Source organism: Photinus pyralis, unplaced genomic scaffold (assembly GCF_008802855.1).
Source record: "Photinus pyralis isolate 1611_PpyrPB1 unplaced genomic scaffold, Ppyr1.3 Ppyr1.4_LG4, whole genome shotgun sequence".
Lineage (NCBI taxonomy): Eukaryota > Metazoa > Arthropoda > Insecta > Coleoptera > Lampyridae > Photinus > Photinus pyralis.
The window spans coordinates 49,943,424-49,963,334 of record NW_022170511.1 but is presented as its reverse complement, the minus strand read 5'-3'; the positions used below and the strand labels follow the sequence as shown (position 1 = coordinate 49,963,334).

Sequence of the window (19,911 nt, the reverse complement as noted above, 5' to 3'; positions counted from 1 at the left end):
GATGACTCGCGACTGCGGTAACTTATCAACAAATGATCATTTCTCCTGTTTAATGTGGCATCAAATGCAATAGTCAATTTGCATTTAGATTTTAAATTTATTATTAAGGTGACTTGCAAGTGGCAAAGGTAAAATATTTAACAAATTACAGTTGGCACATGGTTATTGTTAAAGAATTTATTGAGTCACTACAATCTACAATGGTAAAACAGTAAATAATACCGAACAAATACATCTTAGAAATAGGTACAAAAGAACTTAAGTAATGGTAACAATGAGAAAACAGTACTAATTTACAAACAACTTATTTCACCAAATTCTTATCGGGATGAAATAAAACGATAAATCCTTAAGGAATATTACTGCCGTAATCAGTAAAAGAGGTAAGAAATTCGCGTCATCGAATTAAAGCAATCTCCAATAGATGTTAATTAGTACTGCGTATGGATGTAAAATCGAAAACCACTTTAATTCGCGGAAGTATTTTTTTTGCCATTTGACATCCATGTTATTGTCGCTAAAATAAAAACAATAAATTTCGTAGTGAATGTCGAATAGTTTCGATTTTTCATTTTGCCATTTTTTTGTGTCAAACAATGAGTTATTCTTTCTTGTTAATCTGAGCGGCGGCTTGCTTGGCTTGATGCGCCTGAAGCACGGCGACCGCCTCTTCCACTTTTGCCTTCAATGATTCGTTATGCTCCAACATGTGTAGAAGTTCGGAGTTGTCAATTTCTAAAAGCATTCCCGTAATTTTTCCGGCAAGATCTGGATACATTCTCTGAATGAGTGGGAATAATCTTTCTCCTAACATTTGCTTCTGTTCCTGAGGTGGTGCCGATGCTAACATTGATGAGGTCAAAGGCTCTTGGCCTTGAATGTGAACGGCTTGCTGTACTGGTGCGTTACCCAAGCCCTGGGGAGGGTTTCGCATGTTTGCCGTGTATTTGTAATTGGAAGGTCGGCTACTTCCACCGACAATGCCAGGAGTTGCTAGCGGACGTCCTTGTATGTTGGGTGGCTGCTGTCCCGTAATCGGTCGAGATACGGTCATGTTGCTTCGCAAAGAAGTTGTTTGACTTGGCGGACGTGGTGCGGAGCGGTATGAATTTTGCATGCCTGTTGCGTAGGCGTTAGTACCCGCTTGGGCGCCTGGACGAACGGGTGTCTGTGCCGGCCAGCGGGGTGTGGTGCGAATAGGCGCCATCTGTGAAGCTGCATAGAATCGCTGTGGTTGAGGTAGCGTCGGCACGAAGTATCCTCCTGTACTGCCCGGTTGAATAAATTGGCCCATTTGATGGTGCATGCGCATATTGGCCATTCGTTGCATATATTGTGAAGTTAAATGCGCCTTTCTGTCTTCTTTGCGCTGCGCTAGGGCGACGTATAATGGCTTGGTCCCTACAATACGACCGTTCATTTCCGTTACAGCTTTGGTCGCTTCCTCGGGTGATGAAAAGCAGACAAAACCAAATCCTTTGCTACGACCTTCTTCTAACATAACCTAAGTAATACAAAAACGGTGAGACATTATAAGTGTTACCAATCCTCTTACCTTCGCAGAGGTAATAGTTCCGAACGGCGTGAACTCTTTACGCAAACGTTCGTCGTCAATGGAATCATCTAAATTCTTAACGTATAAATTGACACCCTGGTAACGATTCATGCGTTCCATTTTCAGCTGCTCAAATCGCCGCTTAAGCTCCTGTTGGCGCTCGGCCTTCTTTTGGGCGCGCCCGACGTACATTGGCTTACCTTCCAGAATTTCTTTGCCTAAAACGTGTAACGGTTTTTATTTTCTAATTTTTATAGCACATGAAAAATCACGATTGATCGTTTTTAAATGTAAATGATAATAGAGACAGTTTGACATTTTAAGTAAACACTGGTGTGTACATTTTAATCACAATCTCTAAACACTATTTACAGAAGTAAACGTTAGTGCCAAAGTTTAAAGACCATTAGTGTAATGTATGTAAGCGCATTGTTTAATACCAATAGTGTCTTAAGAGATTCAGATCCAATTAATTTCTACCTGGCCATTCAATTTTTAAAAATGATGTGCTCTTTATTATACTTATTTGACTTATGGCCGTATGCACCGTAGCGTTTTTAAACTGGATTAGAGTTTAAACCTGGTTAAATAACATAACTGCTATGCACCGCTAATGTTTAGAGTGCTAACGAAGCTTAAAGTTACACCTGCAATTTTGCTCGTTAGTGGCTATACTCTGTTTGTTCAGCCTCCCATATGGGCTTAACCGCCTTCACGTTTGCTTAATTTCATAGTTGCTTTACGTTGGGAAATTATAATACTTCTTTTTAAATAAACCGGAATGACCGGACCTTTGCATAAGGGACAATTTCGCTTAAAATTTGTTTTATTATTACAACCCTCCTGCTAATTTAGTTCATCCGAGGTTCCCAAGTAGGGTTGCCATCCGTCCGGATTTGTCGTAGTTTAGGGGGCGTCCGGTCGAGTTTTCAATGGTAGTCCGGATTTGAGGTACTGAGTGGGTGAATTAAAAATCTTTCTGTCAACATTTCAAGCGCAAATCAGCTTTGGTAACAATTTTTTAAAACACCGAATGCTCATTTATAGGTACTAGGAGTTATTGAAAATTGCGTACTACTTTTTTTGACAACGCTGAAAGAATATTTTCACTAGTGGCACAACAGGGGACAAAATAAAGGAATTTATTGAATATTGAAACAGTCTTGGAGTTCTTTTAAGAAAGTAGAAAACACTTTAATGAACACAAGTGAGCAAAAATATGGAAAAAGTAATGACCAAAATGAAACAGATTCAATCAGCGATTTTTGTGTTACTACAACTAACTATTCGTGGCAACGAAAAACAACTCCCTACTTTTTCATTACTACCTAATTTTACAATAATTAAAACTAAATCAAGGCGTTAAGGTACGAAGCCGTACACGGGCCATACACACACTTGGTGTTCTTATTCCAAAAATAAGTGGAAATTTCGACAAAAAAAGTGGAAACTTCGACAAAAAAGTGGAAATTTTCACAAAAAAGTGAAAATTTCTACAAAAAAGTGGAAATTCCCACAAAAAAGTAGAAATTTCAACAAAAAAGTGGAAATTTCGACAAAAAAGTGAAAATTTCGAAAAAAAGTGAAAGCGGCGACAACAAAGCAGAAATTTGACCTTCCCCCGCCGCCCCATCGAGTGACCCATCATTTTAAAGGCCATCAAATATTTTTGTCGAAATTTCCACTTTTTTATGGGAATTTCCACTTTTTTGTAGAAATGTTCACTTTTTTGGCGAAATTTTCACTTTTTTGTAGAAGAAGAACACCAAGTGTATATGTGGCCCGTGTACGGCTTCGTATTAAGGAAAGCAGGCATTTTCAAATATCTCAACACAGTCTCGTCAGTAATAAAAATAAAGTACAATTTCAAAGAATATAATTGTTAGTCAGTGTTGAATTGTACAAATATTAGGTCCCGTGTGCAAATAAGTGAAGCAACATTATTGAATACATCAAAATACTCGGAAAAATGCGTAGAATACGAATTTCTATGGGGCGCATCTCGCAAAGGTCACAGAGGGGTGAAAACTACCCTTATAGCGTCCTTTTAAATATATTATTAAATAATTGCATTTTTTGGTTAAATTGACTAATGCCATTGAATAAGCACTTTAAAGAAGTATAACTACATAGGAAAACCTGAAATTGGTGTAAGGTGTGTTGCATACACTGCAAAGTGGTTAATTACCACAAATATTGAAAGATATTTGGCCTCGAGCGGTAAATAATGACTATTTTAAACAGGGAAACCAGTTATACTTAGGGGTCTTTTGTTTTCCTTGTTTATCAGAGTTGAACAGTGTTGTCATATTTACCAGATCCTTATATGGACCTAAGTAAAGTTTGATTGTTTATTATGTAAAGATAATGGTCCTTAGAACAGTTCTTGTTGTTTTCTTATTAGATTAAACTACATTTTTTACTGTATTTATTGTTCCTTATGATCTTACATTTCAGATTGATCCTCCCTTACATAATATTGTTATTGGCATTGAATAAAAGCTTATTCAATATTTTAATCTAGTTTATTCAAACTCAAAGCGATTGCCAAAAATCTGGCAACGTTGGAATTTTAAAGAAGTAAAGAAATCTGCAAAGTCGGTAACTAGCTTTAAATTTGTGGTTCACTTTCCCCCACAACAGAGGGACGACAGAATCCTGGGCAGATTTTCTTATTTCATCAGATAACACGGGCGTTATACTTCTTTAAGGTACTTATTCAATGCTAATGCTTACTTAAGATAATAAAAAATACTGTGTTTTACTAAAAAATTAATATTAGGAAGACCCATCAGTCACTACTTGAGGGGTTGTAGGTAATTTTTAATAGTGTAGGTATAATTTTACTTAAATATAATTTTACGTCAAGTTTGATGTTAATGTTAATTTTGTTTATATTCTGTAATTAACATAGTACTTATACTATTAAGAAGTATAAGATAGGGGTTGCAACCCCCTTTACCTAAGGATTAGAAAATTGTTTGTAGATCCATAATAAACACCTAATAGGTTAAATATATAAAAAATTACCCGTAGCGCGTTCGAAAATAGGTGGGCATTTTCTGGAACAATCTGTTTACTTCGCCTTTTGTAAATAATGGTTTCAGCATTGCAGTTATTGATGGTATGGTGGAAGTACAATATAATAATAATAATAATCTTTATTTCCTGTGGACATATAAAAATGTATTGGACACGTCAGTAACAATAACAAACACCATAAATAGCAATAACATGTGAGTTGGATATTATCACAGTCTACATAGGTACGCGAAGTATGTTTTGATATTGTATTGTCAAATAATGGCTTGCTAGAAGATCAAGGTAAGTTCTTGTGAATGAATTCCGTAATCGAATACTAGGAGTTTTGATGTAAAATATCTTTAATTATTTTTTTGAATGGTTTTATTTCATATCTACATATATCTTTCGGAAGCAAGTTATATAACTTGCATCCCATTAATAAGGGGATTTTTCATAAAAGTGTGGGAGTGCTTGAAATCTGAGCATTTTTCAAATAAACTGTTAAAAATATGCTTCATATTCAGAAATACACGTTATTCTTAATAATTATGTTATGGGCTCAGTTAAGTCATCGGAAAGAACCAGAAGGCAAAATGGTACAGACCCTATACGATTCAATGTTGACGAAAAACCGATATAAAATATAACCATTAAAAAGCTTTTGTTCTCACACCTTCATTAAAGACGATATTAACTGAGTATTTTTCCAAAAATGTTATTGCTTTAGGAAATATGTGATAAAAAGATCCTTTGTTCTTATTAAAATACGGTGCTTTGTACTGTGATGTGAGGCGATATGAACCACTTAAAGCTTTCACACGAAGAAGTCGATATCAGAATGATTCTTCATTCTTTATATGCATCTGAAAGGGGTGCAAAGACAGTAAGAATTCTTTCGCCAGATACAGATGTTTTGTTATTGGCGGCTGTAAGACGAGCTCCATTATTACCTAAAAACACCATGTTTATATGTAGTGGTTCTAGCAGTTGTGAAATGCCTTTACAACTACTTTAGGAGGCTCTTGGACCACTCAAAGCTGAAGCACTTCCAGGTCTTCATGCCCATTCAGGATCAGATGTAGCAGGGGGTTTTAAGGGCAAAGAAAAATTTTTTTTTGCTACTTATAGTAAATATCAAAATATTATATTTATGACTTTAACAAAAGGTTACAATATTAACATATTGCAAATAAAATTGTTTAAAAACATTAAACAAATTTCATTAAAAAAATTAAAATTAGTTTTTGGAAAAAGTTCTTAGAAGAAACTCCATCTACACTTCAGGTATTGGATTCTTTAGGTAAAAACCAAACACTTAGTGACTCTGATTTTGAGCAGATCGAGGGTTTTGTCTGTTCTTTATATTCAGCATCAAAAACATGTTTTAAAAGTCTAGCAGAACTAAGATGGTGGTTGCTTGCACAGAGGCAAGTTTCCACTGATACAATGCCTCCAACTCAAGCAGCATTAAAATCGGCAATACAAAGATGTCACTACTAATGTATTGAATGGAATCGAGATACACAGACTCAGCCCGTTGAGTGAATATTTAATTACTCAATGCTCAGCCGAATTTACCGCCACCAACGGAATACGGTTGAAAATTGGACAACGAAAAATTTGAATCCATTATGTATACTCTTCCTTGGGCACTCGAAGAAATACTAAAGGTTTTAAAATGTTCTTGTAAAAAAAATAAGGTGCAAATGTTTAACCCAAAAAAAATGCGTTGTACGAAAATGTGCGAATGTGAGGCTGATCCCGAATTTTGTTCAAACATTGAAATAGATGAAAAACTACTAATTCTGACGATGCACTGGATAGCGATTTCAAAAAGGAGTAATAAATCCATTTTTAGAATAAAAAAGCTGTAAATACCAACTCTGTTTCGTTAAAACTATGCAAATATAATATAAATATAAAACATTCTTTTCTTCTTTTGTCCATCCCTTTCTTCTTTCTCTCTTCAGCCACCCCTTATTGGTACTCCTTATAGACAATCTAGCAGACAAATACATTTTAGAAAATAGTTTCAGCTATTTTTCGTCATTATTTTTATATAGGGGCTGTTTAAAGTTGTTTAAGGGTAGTTTTCTCCCTTCCGGTACCCCTTACAGATTTGCTCCATATAGATTCAAGCAAATACATACATTTTGGAAAATATTTTTAGCTATTTTTTTTATCGTAATATGTATTTTTGTATAGGGGTTGTTTTCTCCTTTCGGCCAGCCCTGAGAGGTACGCCCCATCGATATTCGTGATCTACACATTTTTACGACAATTTTGATGTATAGCATGATATTGCTTCACAAAGTTGCACACCGAATACAAATTGAAGACTGACTATTGTGTAGATTTTTATAAATTTCTTTTAAGTAAGGAAGATATTCTAAACGCTATTGGAAAGACGCATAAATACCGAAGACCTGAAAAGTGAATAGTTCCCTAAACATTTTATTTTACTAAAAGACCAAATTTTTGTTTCATTTAAAAATTATTCTTATTACCTTCTTATAACTTGCAATTTATTTTGTTAAAAAAGTGTATTATTGCTTCCTTTAAAGAATTTAAAAATGTAGATAAGCTGTTGCCAATTCCTAACAGTTAAAGATTTTGTTTCGTGAGAGTACGCCTTGTTTTATTTAGAAAAATTTATTGCTTGTTTTATTTCTTTAGAAAATATTTTTTATCAATTTCAGTTGATATGTCCGGGTTTATAATCCCTAAATCCGGGGTTTTCACGCTTCCTATCCTAGTTGGTAGAGTTTTCAGATGGCAACCCTATTCCCAAGCTTTCCTTTCATTTACGTACTATGATGTAACATATCCTGGTAGTTTTTGAATTTGTATCGTTTCCGCTTTTATGCATTTCATTAAAAGAAAAAAAGACAAAACACCACTGGAAATGTTTTATTCTAAGCTACCCCTTATTCCCTCCCCCTCATATAGCATTCTTCTCTTTTGTTGTGAGCGGCTCTATAATGACATGAGATCGGGATTGCATTCCCTAGTATCAACCGATTATCCTGCGAACTATGGAAAGCAATCCTGAAAATATGAAACGATAAAAGAATGCAAAACTCATTATCAGACTTACGATTTAAATCCAACCGAAGTTCGTGTGTGATAATTGACTAGTGCTTCGCAGTAAATGGGCAAAAGTCGTCCAAATTATGAGCTGCACTAGTACTCATAAGCCGTGTGTATTGATTGTTTTTTTAATCTATGATTTGTCATATGCCACTCCAGAATTAAAGAAAATAAAAAGAACTGATGACGTTAGGTATTTTATTTCATTGCGTAAAAACACCTTATTCTGCAGTCGTCTGGCATGGCGACGTCGCGTCGTTTGCAATGCAAGTAGATATGATGTTTAGCGCATTGTTGGAGCCTTGGTGGTTTAAATTTCAATGTTGTATGCCAGTATGAAAGAATGCACATACTTTTTAAGGGTAACAAAAAAACACCCATTTAAAACGGTTTCCTTGTTTAAAATACGGATGTTTTAAACAATGCCAACTCTTGCCAACCCTATCAAAAACTGCATTAGTTGTATATGTAAACGTAACAACTAATATGCGATCGTAATTTTGTTACTCGCTCCTATTGAGAACAGATAACGATAAGGATTCAATTTGAATCGTTCCATTGCACCGAATCCGGCAGGATCGACTTACCACTACTTCGGGCAAATTTACCACAACGTAAAAAACCAAACATGTCAACCCCTGTATTGAAAAGAATGAAAGATACTCTATTCAATTGTTATAAAATATTGCTCCCATCACGCAAATTATAACAATGCGCTATTTCTTAAAAATGAGTTTTTTATACACAAAATTCATTAGGTCTATCAAATGAATTCAAATTAACAAAAAAATACATACCATTCAGTTCGTCTACTGCCGCTTCGGCACAATCCGAACATTCGAACGCAACAAATCCAAATCCACGTGATTTCCCATCGTCTTTACTCATAATTTTTAAGCTCGTAATTCCTCCAAACTTCTCAAACATTTGTCTCAGCTGCTCCTCGGATAACTCTTCACCGAAGTTTTTCACATAAACGTTAGTAAATAATTTCGCCTTTTCGCCCAATTCCTTTTCACGTTCCTTACGCGGAATGAACCGTCCCACATATACTTTCTTTCCATTTAGCAACATACCGTTGACTTTTTCGATGGATTTATTTGCCGCCTCCTCGGTTTCGAAATGGACGAACCCGTATCCTTTACTGGCACCAGTTTCATCTTGAGCAACTTTGCAACTTAAAATGTTGCCAAACGCAGAAAAAGTATCGTACATGGCCTTGTTGTCGATACTCTTGTCCAAATTTTTTATGAAAACATTGCCGACTCCGGATTTTCGAAGTGAAGGGTCACGTTGAGACCACATAATACGAATTGGTCGGCCCTTTATTAAGTCAAAATTCATGGTGTCTAGAGCACGTTCGGCTGTAAAACCAAGCAATCAACTTTCGTTTTAAATAGTAATAAATGCTTACCATCGGCTGGCTGTTGAAAGTTTACGTAGGCATATCCGAGAGACCTACGAGTGATCATGTCTCGACACACTCGGATTGATAACACTGGTCCAGCCGTAGAAAATTTCTCAAACAGCAAAGCTTCTGTAATATCGGGGTGTAGATCCCCTACATATAGGGACGCCATCGGGTAATTTGGAGCTCCAGGATTCATTCTGAATTATTAAATAAAGCAGAGGAAATGAATTAAATATATGTTGCGGTTTTCCACTGTTTTTACGATTTTTTTGGGTTTTTAATATTTTTTATTCTTATTCGCTAATATCACGAATGAGGGTGGGTTGCGAGTCCAAAGAAGGAAACACAACCTCACATAAACACAGCACTACAAACAACGAAATAGGAATGGCCTTTTCCATAGCACAACTGCCACTTATATATGTCGGAAGTACGCCATCATGAAAACCGTTGGATACTTTTAAGTTTAAATCTCGTGTACATGCCATGACATTAATCTTAAATTCCTCCTTATAATTTTAATTCCCTTTTCTTATTTTATTTTACACGTACTATCATTGAATAATAAATTATTCAATAATACTGTAGAAAATGAAAATGCTAAAAGTACAATCCGGAAGTCTCTATCAATGCGCGCCAAAATTCAAAATGTGAACGATCTAAAGAATTGAAAAACAAAGCATTTTACCCAAATATCCATATTTTTATGTTTTATGTATGTTTACAATTATTGGCAATGATTTTTATCGTCGGGTTGTCACTGTCAATCCTACAAACGGTAAATAAACTTATGTAATGTATACTCAAGTCAGTGGCGTAACGGTGACACTTCGTCGCCCTACGCTCACACTAAACACTTTCTATGCTGTAGTCAACATTACAGAACGTTATCATGGCACCACAAAGTCAAAAAACTAGGTACCTAGAACAGTTTCTGATCTAATTTTCAAATTACAGGGTGAGTTTTTTTTTCATTTTAAGCATTGGGATCTCGGAAACCATAAGCATACGGATTCGGTTAAATGAGGAAAGAGTTGTCGTTTTAAGAGCTTATTTAAGATATGCTTTTGTTATTTGAAAAAAATCCGCAGTTCACTAGATATGAGCGAAAAACAGATTTAGTGATTTTTCATTTAACTGTTGTAGAATCGTTAGTATTAGAAATACAGAAATATGCAAAGAACAAAAATTGTAGATACTACTCCTTCTGACACGCTACTATTTCATACTTCGCTCTGTAATGAAATAGGTATAGTTTGCTGTGTTAATTGCAATCTTTGGTTTCACTCCATTTGTATTGGACTTTCAGGTTTTGGAAGTTCTTGACCTGAGTAAAGACAAATTAACGCCTTGGATATGTACTGATTGTGAAGATATCCGTACCTCTCAATATTCTCTGAAGATCCAAAACTCAGCCAGCCTAATGTCATGCCCGCATTACCCTCCTTCCGACCATCCTAAGACTTTTAAATGAGAACGCGGCTTCAAGATACTCATTAACAGGAAACATCATCACATGGGCTGGTGATCCTAACGTGATATTAGAAGACTTAAGAATTCTAATGGAAGGATGTGAAAGGATTGGCCTTAAAATAAACATATCTAAATGTCAATGGTTTTTCACCTCTGCCTATGATGAACATATCGCTCAACGTTTTCAAGAACTATGCGCAGGTATTCAAACTGTAACCTATTTGAACATTCTTGGGTTCCCCATCACCTGCGACGCAAGTAAACAAGTTTTTGCAGAAAAGCTTTAAAAACATTGACGCGTCGCCTAAATGATTTGAATATCCACCATATATTACCTATTTCATTCTTCGGAACTGTTTTACAATTCCCAAATTAATATATCTTCTCTGCACCTGTCCAAATTAACCACATCAAACATTGGGATAAAATATTATTCGATGAAAATATGGAACATTGAGTTAGATGAGAAAACTTGCAGCTTTACCAATTAAATCCGGTGAAGTCAATTGTTTCTTTAGATGTGTGTTAAGTCGTCGTTATTGAACGAACTATAACAAAACATTTGAGTATACTGTTTTACGTTTGCCCAAATATCTCGATCGAAATGAAGCAAACTATAGAAGCAGTTATAACTACTGAAATTTTCATGCTTAATGATCTGAGGAAGTGTAACGTTTGTTACATCAATAAAGGGTTGACCATCCGCTCAATCGTGCGAATTAAAATCAACTTTCTACTGCAAAAATGAAATTTTTCCCAAGATATTAGTTGGCAGATGGCTAGCCCTAAAAGCAATTTCACTGCAATTATCTTATTGACAAATTTTCCCCCTTTTTTTGATCCTGAAAATCAAAGTTTGGAGTCAAGTGACTGTAGACAGTATAAATACAAACTTCAAGTGAAAGATTTAATATATTGACGAAACAAAATAGATTCAAACTCCACTTTCATTTACGATGAATATTTAAAATTAACCCCTACTATCTAAGCCACGTTACTCTAAATACCACTATTTAAATTTCAGTGATCAATAAAAATTATGACTAACAAAGTTGAATGTGGTAATTCTCATTGAAACTGACTAAATCAAGGGAAAAGAAAATCAAATCCTTGCTAAGTGAGTTGATAGATAATCATTTTACAGACTACCCGAAAGAATTTTCTGTCTGTGAAACATCTCATATTTGTTTCACTTTACATGTATACTGATCTGGTAATGTAGGCACCTAAAGGCCGAGCATACTACGATTCCATGAATGAAACTTTCAATTGAAATTCCATTTTCATATTTTAAACGCCCAGAATTTTCGCTTCTTTAATACCGCCCAATCCATAACTTTTAATGGGTATCGTGTATTCCATGTCTAAAAGCACTCGTGTGTGAGTTTTTAGCATCTCACTTCTTGGACGCCGCTACTAGAGTAGCTTAGATTAAGAACGTCCGCACTTCGGGTTCCATGCGTTTTGTGGATGAAACTCTCCGGAAAAGATGGAGTCTGTGATATGTCCGTATGGGCCTGTAAGATCATCTCCATTATTTCTTGTGAGTACCTACCTTAAAAATTACAATATTGGCAACCTATCCTCATTCTTGCGATAACGGTGTGCGCGTGCCTATATAGGAAACATTTTCATCTGGTTATTTCTTCCTCTTTATATAGAAGCATAGTATCGCTGTACTCTCCTTTCAATGGTGCTAAGGATGAAAATCACATCCACACACCCTTGAAAGCCTAAAGCGTGTCCAGACGTATTTTGGTATAAGTACATGTCGAAGTGTGTAAAACCAGACATTGCCAAAGAGGAGAGATCTATTGCATTGAAATCAGAACTGGAAGTAGATCGAGCTCTTTCAAACAGTAATTGCTTGCGAACTATTTTAAAGCTATGAAAAGCTAATGTCTCGGAAGCTTCTTTAGTTTTCCATTAAAAAAAGAATTTCGGTTCCAGAGCTTTTTTAGTACCTAATTGCAGTATCCTTTATAGCCACAATGTGTACTATTACTTTCTACTCTTTATAAAAACGATAAACAAAATTCCTTGCAATACCATGTAGAAAGAGCGCGTGATTACTAAAAGGAGTTAATAATTGAAAAATGCTCGCGATAACAGGTTGCAGGAGTAAGCTTTGAGTTCTTTTCCAAAGTAATTGCACCACAATGACTGGTACCTAGCTACTATTTATTGGACAAGTGCTCAGAATGTAAGAGTGGTAAGTGCTGATCTTTACGACTCAGGTAGTCAACTGTTTAATCACAAATGGAATTAAGTGCTTCATCAATTATATTTTAATTATGAATGGAATTCGCTAATACAGTGAATTGGGCTTATTTATTTCATTTTCATATGATCTCTAAGGTGCAATATCAGAAAGACTTTTTTGAAAATGTGGATTATAGTTTTACTTTTGGAACCACTCGATCACATCAATCAAACTATAGTTGCTCATTGAACAATTTCTCAATTGAAGAAAATTTTATTAAAAACACACTACAAATATTAAGCAAATGTGCATTATTTCTCATTAACAAACTTGGAATCCATTTTTAAACCATTTGTGAAAATACAACTCATTATTACTAATAGTTAAAAAGATAAAGACTTAAGAATAATAGGTAGTACGTAACAGGTTGAAGATGGAAGTATTTTCGACAAAACTTCAAATTGGAAAGATAGGCAAACTCGGCTACTTGGAAATACAAGGTTTCTATAATGCTACCTGGTGCAGAAGGTGCCATGGGGGTAGTCGAACGTAAGGTGTAGAAACCGATTGAAGATTGTCAGTGACAATACTTTGCAATTAGCCAAGTACAAGAAGTCTGAAAGTAGCGCTCTGCTCATTATCACAATGAACATGACAGAAAGATGAGACATTAAAAAAGGTAATGAGATTTGAGACAGCGTATGAAGTCGCTGGCAGGAATTGGGTAGATTATTCGATGGGCAGTCTGAAGACTGGGCATATAATTGTGTATGGTGTTTGTCGGATTTAAACATGATAAGGAAGATATGACGTTTCAACACTCATATCGAAACTAATTAAGAACGTCTGGAATAATTTAAATGCTTAAATCGCCAAAGACGATGCTAACAAAACTACCTGAGCTGTTCCTAATCTGCAAATGATCCTAGACGACTTAGCGTTCAAATCAAGTTGGAGGCTGTTGAATCAGAAAAACAGAACCAAAAACAATCTTAACAAGTCATCTTTGTGCATATGAGGGGGAATTTAGAGATAAAGATGCTGAGACACTTGCCAAGAGGTCCAGTCACAAACGAAGATGACAAACAAGAGGAAGTGAATCCAATTGTAAATCAGGGTGAATGTACCTCAGAGAACAGTGTGTCTCCTGATCAAGCTCTAGAGGAAGAAAGATCAACATTCAACAAGCCCAAGTGTTATTCAGCCAGTTCCTGATGAACATCCTAGACCTGTTGAAACTGAAGATCATAATATCATTGATCATAAAGTGGATTTACCTGTTGTCAAAGTGCTTGAGCAATAAGTCGACATTCAAGAGGATGAGCATGATGAGACGCGAGGTACAGGCTCAGAAGCAGAGAAGCGATTACGCGGTCTAAGAAGTATAGCAAGTAAGCTCAGATTCCTTCCCAAATAGGTACGTCCAAGGAAGCAAGGGAGAGCGCAGATCACAAGAATTGGCAAGGTGCCATGAATAGTGAATTAAAATCAGTTAAAGAAAACGATCACGTGTGAACGTTGTGCGAACCACCTAATTGCAAAGAAATATCCTGATGCGTCAATTAATGAAAAAGTATAAAGCAGGGCTCGTAGTAAAAGGATTCAGGCAACGAAAAGGAATTGATTACAAACAAAAGTTACACTTGGAACAGTTCGACATTTCCTCAGCGTTCCTGAATGGAAAGGTAACAGAATATGCAGCAGCCATCAGATGACTTCAGCGATGCATCTTGGAAAGTCTGTCGATTAAACAGAAGCTTGCGTTTGGTTTGAATTTGACACAAGCCCACCAAGGTGCCGGAACTCCTGCTTTGAAGAGATTCTTCCTGAAATTGATTTTAAGCAGAGACGCTGATTGCTGCCTGCTTATAAAGACTCCTGAGAAGGAGATATACTCATTATACACATGTACCTACCTATAATATATGTAGATGAGGGTCTTATAGCAGCAAAAGTGATGAGAAACACACAAATGAGTTTTTATTTGATCCGAAACAGAAATGGAAAATTACTGAAAGATCGGCATCATTCTTCTTAGGTTTAGAGATAGAGCAAGTGGGCGGCGGATCCATTACAAGTAAGAATCCTATAACGAAGAAGATTCTGAAGAGCTCTTTCGCATGATGGATTGTAATTCAGTCGCAGCACCTGTACAGAAGGAAGTACTTATCGAATCAGGGAAAGTGGATGATTATACATAAATGTAGGTGCTTTAGCCTATCTCATGGTCGAAACACGTCTCGACATAACATATGCTGTAGGGCTAGTATCCAGAAAGCTGCAGAATACAACTAAAAGTGATTGGCAGAATGTGAAAAGGATATTCAGATTTCTAAAAGGAACTTTAGCTCTAGGTATCAAGTGCCATAGTGTTAGTAACAACAATGGAGTCATCGAAGGGTATACAGTGATGCACGCTGATCATTAAAGACAGGACGCTCTGCTACTAACATAATATGCTGGAGGTTAACAGCAAAGTTGGCTTCAAAGAAAATTCAGCAATATGTCAGAACTGATAAGGGCGTGCTGACACTGAAAGTTGATAATGAAGCTGCCATTCGACTTGCCCATAATCCCGAGTTTCACAAAAGGACAAAACACATCAAGGTTAGACACTTCTTTTTTGTCCACTATACGGACTATGGATGTAGCAGTGCAATCTGTGAGGGAGTTACCATCCCACTTGATCCCATGTGAAATAAACAACAAAAATGTTTTCTTGTCCAGTTTGTCGTAAAGGATTGGTAGGTACATATCTATTAGCATAGATGAAATGCAATGGTATTACCTACAAATGACGCGTCTTTTAACCCGATTTAGTTATATGTAGGTAGCACAAATTTGAATTAATCTACTGTGTAATTTCTCAAAAGCATTCGATCAAATTCACTCGGCGGAGTCTGGTCGCAGTAAATTTCATTCCCGAATCAAAAAAGCTCATTCCTCAAAAACTAAGGAGTACCTAGTGTCTGAGCGTATTTTGATTTATTTATTTGCAAGGAAAGTTTCTCGATGGACCAACCAATCTTGAATAAAATAAAGTTAGACAGAACTCACCCTTTTCACGTGGAATGTATAGAAGTTTCATAGGAACGGAGTACATATACATACTACACTGCCGCACTTACTGGCGATTCATTCGCAAATGAATTCCGAACATACGTAATCATATTTAACTGCAATGTTGATAACGAGAAACAGATGCAGCCGCTTGACCACGTGTTTGCAATACGTTTATACATGAACCATTGAATTTACGTACTACGCTCAAAGCAATTAATGCGGCCATTATTCATAACTGTTAAATGTGAATAATTGAAGGAATGTTTTTTGAACAGCCTTCGGAATGATTTTTTTTAAATTCAATATCTTCATAAAAGGCAGGTTTCCCTTCTCCTACAGTTTTGAAAGGAAACGTACCCCAAATTTATCAGATTTACCGGTGATTATGAATAATTGCCGCATTAATTATAATTTCACCGTAACATATGGAGGCACACAAAAATGATTTGTCGTCATACTATTTTCATTTAGACGAGAGGGACTTTTGATGCAAGTCGCCTATATAATCACGAAAGTTCTTGATGTTTTGGGTTCTACCATTGTTTAAATCTACAAAGCATAAAATGTATACTTGTTGTACGTCAAATATTTTTATTTCCTTGATCGATTATAATAAGAGGATCTACACAGACGACCCTTCAGTTTCCAATTACAAGTAAAATCCCGGCTCGTGTTAAAAAGTCGTAATTTTTATGAAAATTCGCTCCTACCTACGTTGCAGTACTTACTCGATTGCGGGGGTTGTAAATTTTGTTGTACGTCAAATATTTTTATTTCCTTTATCGATTATAATAAGAGGATCTACAGACAACCCTTCAGTTTCCAATTACAAGTAAAATTCCATCTCGTTTTTAAAAGGCGTATTTTTTAGGAAAATTCGCTTTACCTACGTAACAATATGTGGTAAGTAAAATATTTATATTTCATTAATGAATTAAATTAAAAAGATCTACAAAACCAACCCTTCAGTTGCCAAGTATAAGTAAAATCTCGTCCCGTATTAGAAATTCGTAAGTTTTAAGAAAATTCGCTCATACCTACGTAGCAGTAATCAATTGAAGGGGTTGTTAATTTTGTGGTATGTCAAATATTTATATTTCCTTAATCAATTATATTAAAAAGATCTACAAGCAACCCTCCAGTTGCCAAGTACATGTAAAATCCCATCGCGTTTTAAACATTCGTAATTTTTAAGAAAATTCTCTCCTACCTACGCTGCAGTATTCGATTGAAGGGGTTGTAAATTTTGTGGTAAATCAAATATTTATATTTCCTTAATTAATTATATTAAAAAGATCTACAAGCAACCCTCCAGTTGCCAAGTATTAGTAGATTTTAATATGAATATACCTCATTACTATAAGAAGATATATCAATATTTCATTTACTATTACTGGTCAGTTGACCCTAAGAAATTCATGCACAAAGTAAATGAGGTCAGAGGTCGGGGGCTATAAGCATTCAGTGGGGGGACTAGGCTCAACAGGGTAACCAATCATTAGTAAGATATGGTTAGTTAATAAGTCAAATTTTTTTCATTGTGGTTGTCGGTAGGTATTTTATTATCATTTTTTTAACATAATTCACAGTCAAGTTTCAATATTTTCACAGACAATCATCATTTATGAATTGAATACGAACTGTACTGCCATGGACAAATGAAATATCAATATGTGGGCACATGGCATCCTCTACCAAGATTAAAAACCATTAAGCACAAATTGCAAGATTCACAATAGTTACAATTACATTAAGAGTGAAATAAATTATGTCTTAATTACGAATACTGATAATTCACAATTAGCGATATTCCAAACAATATTTATGATAAAACAATAAATATCCTTCCGATTGCAGAACCTCTTCGATTCCGGCTTCAGAAATGACTAAATCGTCACATTTATACCAAAAGTTATCTTTGTATCGAATGTAAGAAATATAATGCCCTGCATTAATTGAGGAACCTAAATGATTAATAACTGCAAAAAGAAGATATTTATTATCGTAAGGTAATTGTAAATTCAAAATGGTGTCCTTTTTCTGTTTTGTCATAAAGGGAGTCATATCTAAAAGTTCGGGATATTTGATTTTTGCCGACACTTTTTTCTCGAGATCATTGAGATGTTGAAAACGTTTTAGATGAAAGCACAGGACAACTGGAAGAGTTCTCATTGTAAACTGTTTAGTTGATTCTTGATACGATTGGCACTTATCACAAAATATTTTCGAGTTGGATCCTAGAACTTCAGTGCCGGTGAATCTCTCCAAACAATCTTCTAAGGAGCTTGGCAAGGAGCCGTCGGTGACCGATGGGGTGAGGTCTAATGAATAGTCCCACATAGTTTCCAAGGTTGTGGAGACACCGGAACACTTTTGACAAACAACATCACTTTGCAGACTACCTGTAAACACTTGGTCTATAATGCAAGTACAGCTTGCGGCTTTGCTTCCAGAGGAATTTGGTTGCCCAGGAGATGATTGGCAATGTATGTGTAGCATGTCTAAAGTTGCGATAAAAAATTCATGGGCATCTTGTTGTTCGTAACCGGCTAAATGGCGCGCTTGAGTCCATATTAAATACAAAAACTCGTTCAAGAGAAGTGGTGTTTTTTCACCAGTGTAAAATGCGCGAAATAGGTTCGTTATTAAACATTTTGAGGGCGTGTCATTACATTGATGGTGTTCGGTAAAAAAATAATCTCTTAAAACGGGTATGTGAGTCATTGCTTGGATCACACAGTTCATAAAGCAGGTGGAACCTAAATTTAATAATCCTCTCAAACCAATATGCGTAGCCCTATCAATAACCATTTTATCAGTCTTATTGAAGAACTCTTTGTCCTCAACGCATAAGCACGGCCACACTAATTCTAATACACACTTATTTACTCGATCCCCATGTAAAGCATTTGACCTAGCAATGTTGTCGAGTTCCTCGTGATACACATAATCAGTACAGTGGCTACAATATATTTGGCCATAATGAAGATCCATAGAAAAAGTGTGTTTTTTCACTTTTGAATGCTCTCGAATATGACTTTGGCATCCGAAGAATGTACAATGCATACATACATGTAAAAAGGTGTGTTTCTCGTAACAAACGTAACAATGAGTGTTTGACGATTTCGCTTGACGCCTTTCGCGCGATCCACTAATCACAAACACTCCGTGAAGTAACTCGTACATCTTTAAACCCTCATCTTCTCGTATGAACTGTTCTAAATGAACACAACCGGAATAAGTCATTATTTACGTATAAATTAAATAAAGTACAGGAGGATGGAACGATATCGGTTATGAATTATCTATATTTGTTTGACTCCTACGTTTTAAAGCAGATTCATTTTAGTTACAAAAAGGGAAAGATACAGGTTATATTAGTTAAGGTATGGAATGATGTGTAAATTGCAATTTGCATCAGCTGTGCTTGTTATTCCTGTGTTGTGTTGTCAGTTGTCATGTACAGCATGTTGCCATATCTCATCCAGCGGCGTCGTTAGGTAATTTACGAGAAAAGGGCCACCAACTTTTGGGGCCCGTACTGTGTCAAAATATTGTAATTACTACCTATAAGTAGCACTTGCGGTAAAGGTATCAAACGAAAGTAACTTCAAGATCCTAGAAAGTGGTTATAAACATTTGCATAGGTCAGTCCACATACAGAACGGAGTATGTAAAGTTGCCTATTGACAATTCCCACATTTGGTTGTTTATAATATTAATTTACGTTCGATGGTAGAAACATAAACTTAGGTAAAAATTATAATGCAAATTTTCTATCTGTATAAAACAAGCCGCACGGCGGAAGCTATATTTTTGCGCTCTTGAGATAAACTTTTAAGTCGTTTTTCTAAGATAACTTATCTTATTTTATCTATGAATGAAGTGGGAACAATTTCCAAAATTGTTATAAGTTCGTAAAGTTAATATCTAGGCAATATCGCCAGGAAAATTTGTTTCCTTTTTTTCTTTTTCAAAATATGGAACCCTAACAGCCCTCTAAAAAAAAAACTATTTGAAAACATTTTAAGAAATCCCGGCGTTATTGTCTAGTTAAAGCATTCACCTTTCACAGGAATATTCACCCCTTCT

At 35.7% G+C, this 19,911-nt stretch overlaps 2 protein-coding genes across 2 annotated transcripts; both read right to left on the bottom strand.

Moving 5' to 3' along the window:
* Positions 1-162: 162 nt before the first annotated feature.
* Positions 163-9,497, bottom strand: LOC116167954 (polyadenylate-binding protein 1-like). The gene is made up of 4 exons (XM_031483578.1): positions 9,084-9,497; positions 8,467-9,033; positions 1,556-1,773; positions 163-1,504 (listed from the first exon to the last, which is right to left on the bottom strand). The coding sequence occupies exons 1-4, from the start codon at positions 9,274-9,276 to the stop codon at positions 602-604; spliced, it is 1,881 nt and encodes a 626-aa protein (XP_031339438.1). The 5' UTR covers positions 9,277-9,497; the 3' UTR covers positions 163-601.
* A 7,857-nt stretch (positions 9,498-17,354) lies between these two features.
* Positions 17,355-19,246, bottom strand: LOC116169454 (ubiquitin carboxyl-terminal hydrolase 22). Its single transcript, XM_031485549.1, has one exon. The coding sequence runs from the start codon at positions 19,063-19,065 to the stop codon at positions 17,620-17,622; it is 1,446 nt and encodes a 481-aa protein (XP_031341409.1). The 5' UTR covers positions 19,066-19,246; the 3' UTR covers positions 17,355-17,619.
* Between the last annotated feature and the right edge of the window lie 665 nt (positions 19,247-19,911).

Bases quoted from the DNA above. Each gene is read 5' to 3' on its own strand.
- LOC116167954 (XM_031483578.1), bottom strand. From the start codon at position 9,276: ATGAATCCTGGAGCTCCAAATTACCCGATGGCGTCCCTATATGTAGGG. The intron at 9,034-9,083 runs GTAAGCATTTAT...TTGGTTTTACAG, and splicing joins CTTTCAACAGCCAGCCGATG to CCGAACGTGCTCTAGACACC. The intron at 1,505-1,555 runs GTAAGAGGATTG...TGTATTACTTAG, and splicing joins GAACTATTACCTCTGCGAAG to GTTATGTTAGAAGAAGGTCG.
- LOC116169454 (XM_031485549.1), bottom strand. From the start codon at position 19,065: ATGACTTATTCCGGTTGTGTTCATTTAGAACAGTTCATACGAGAAGAT.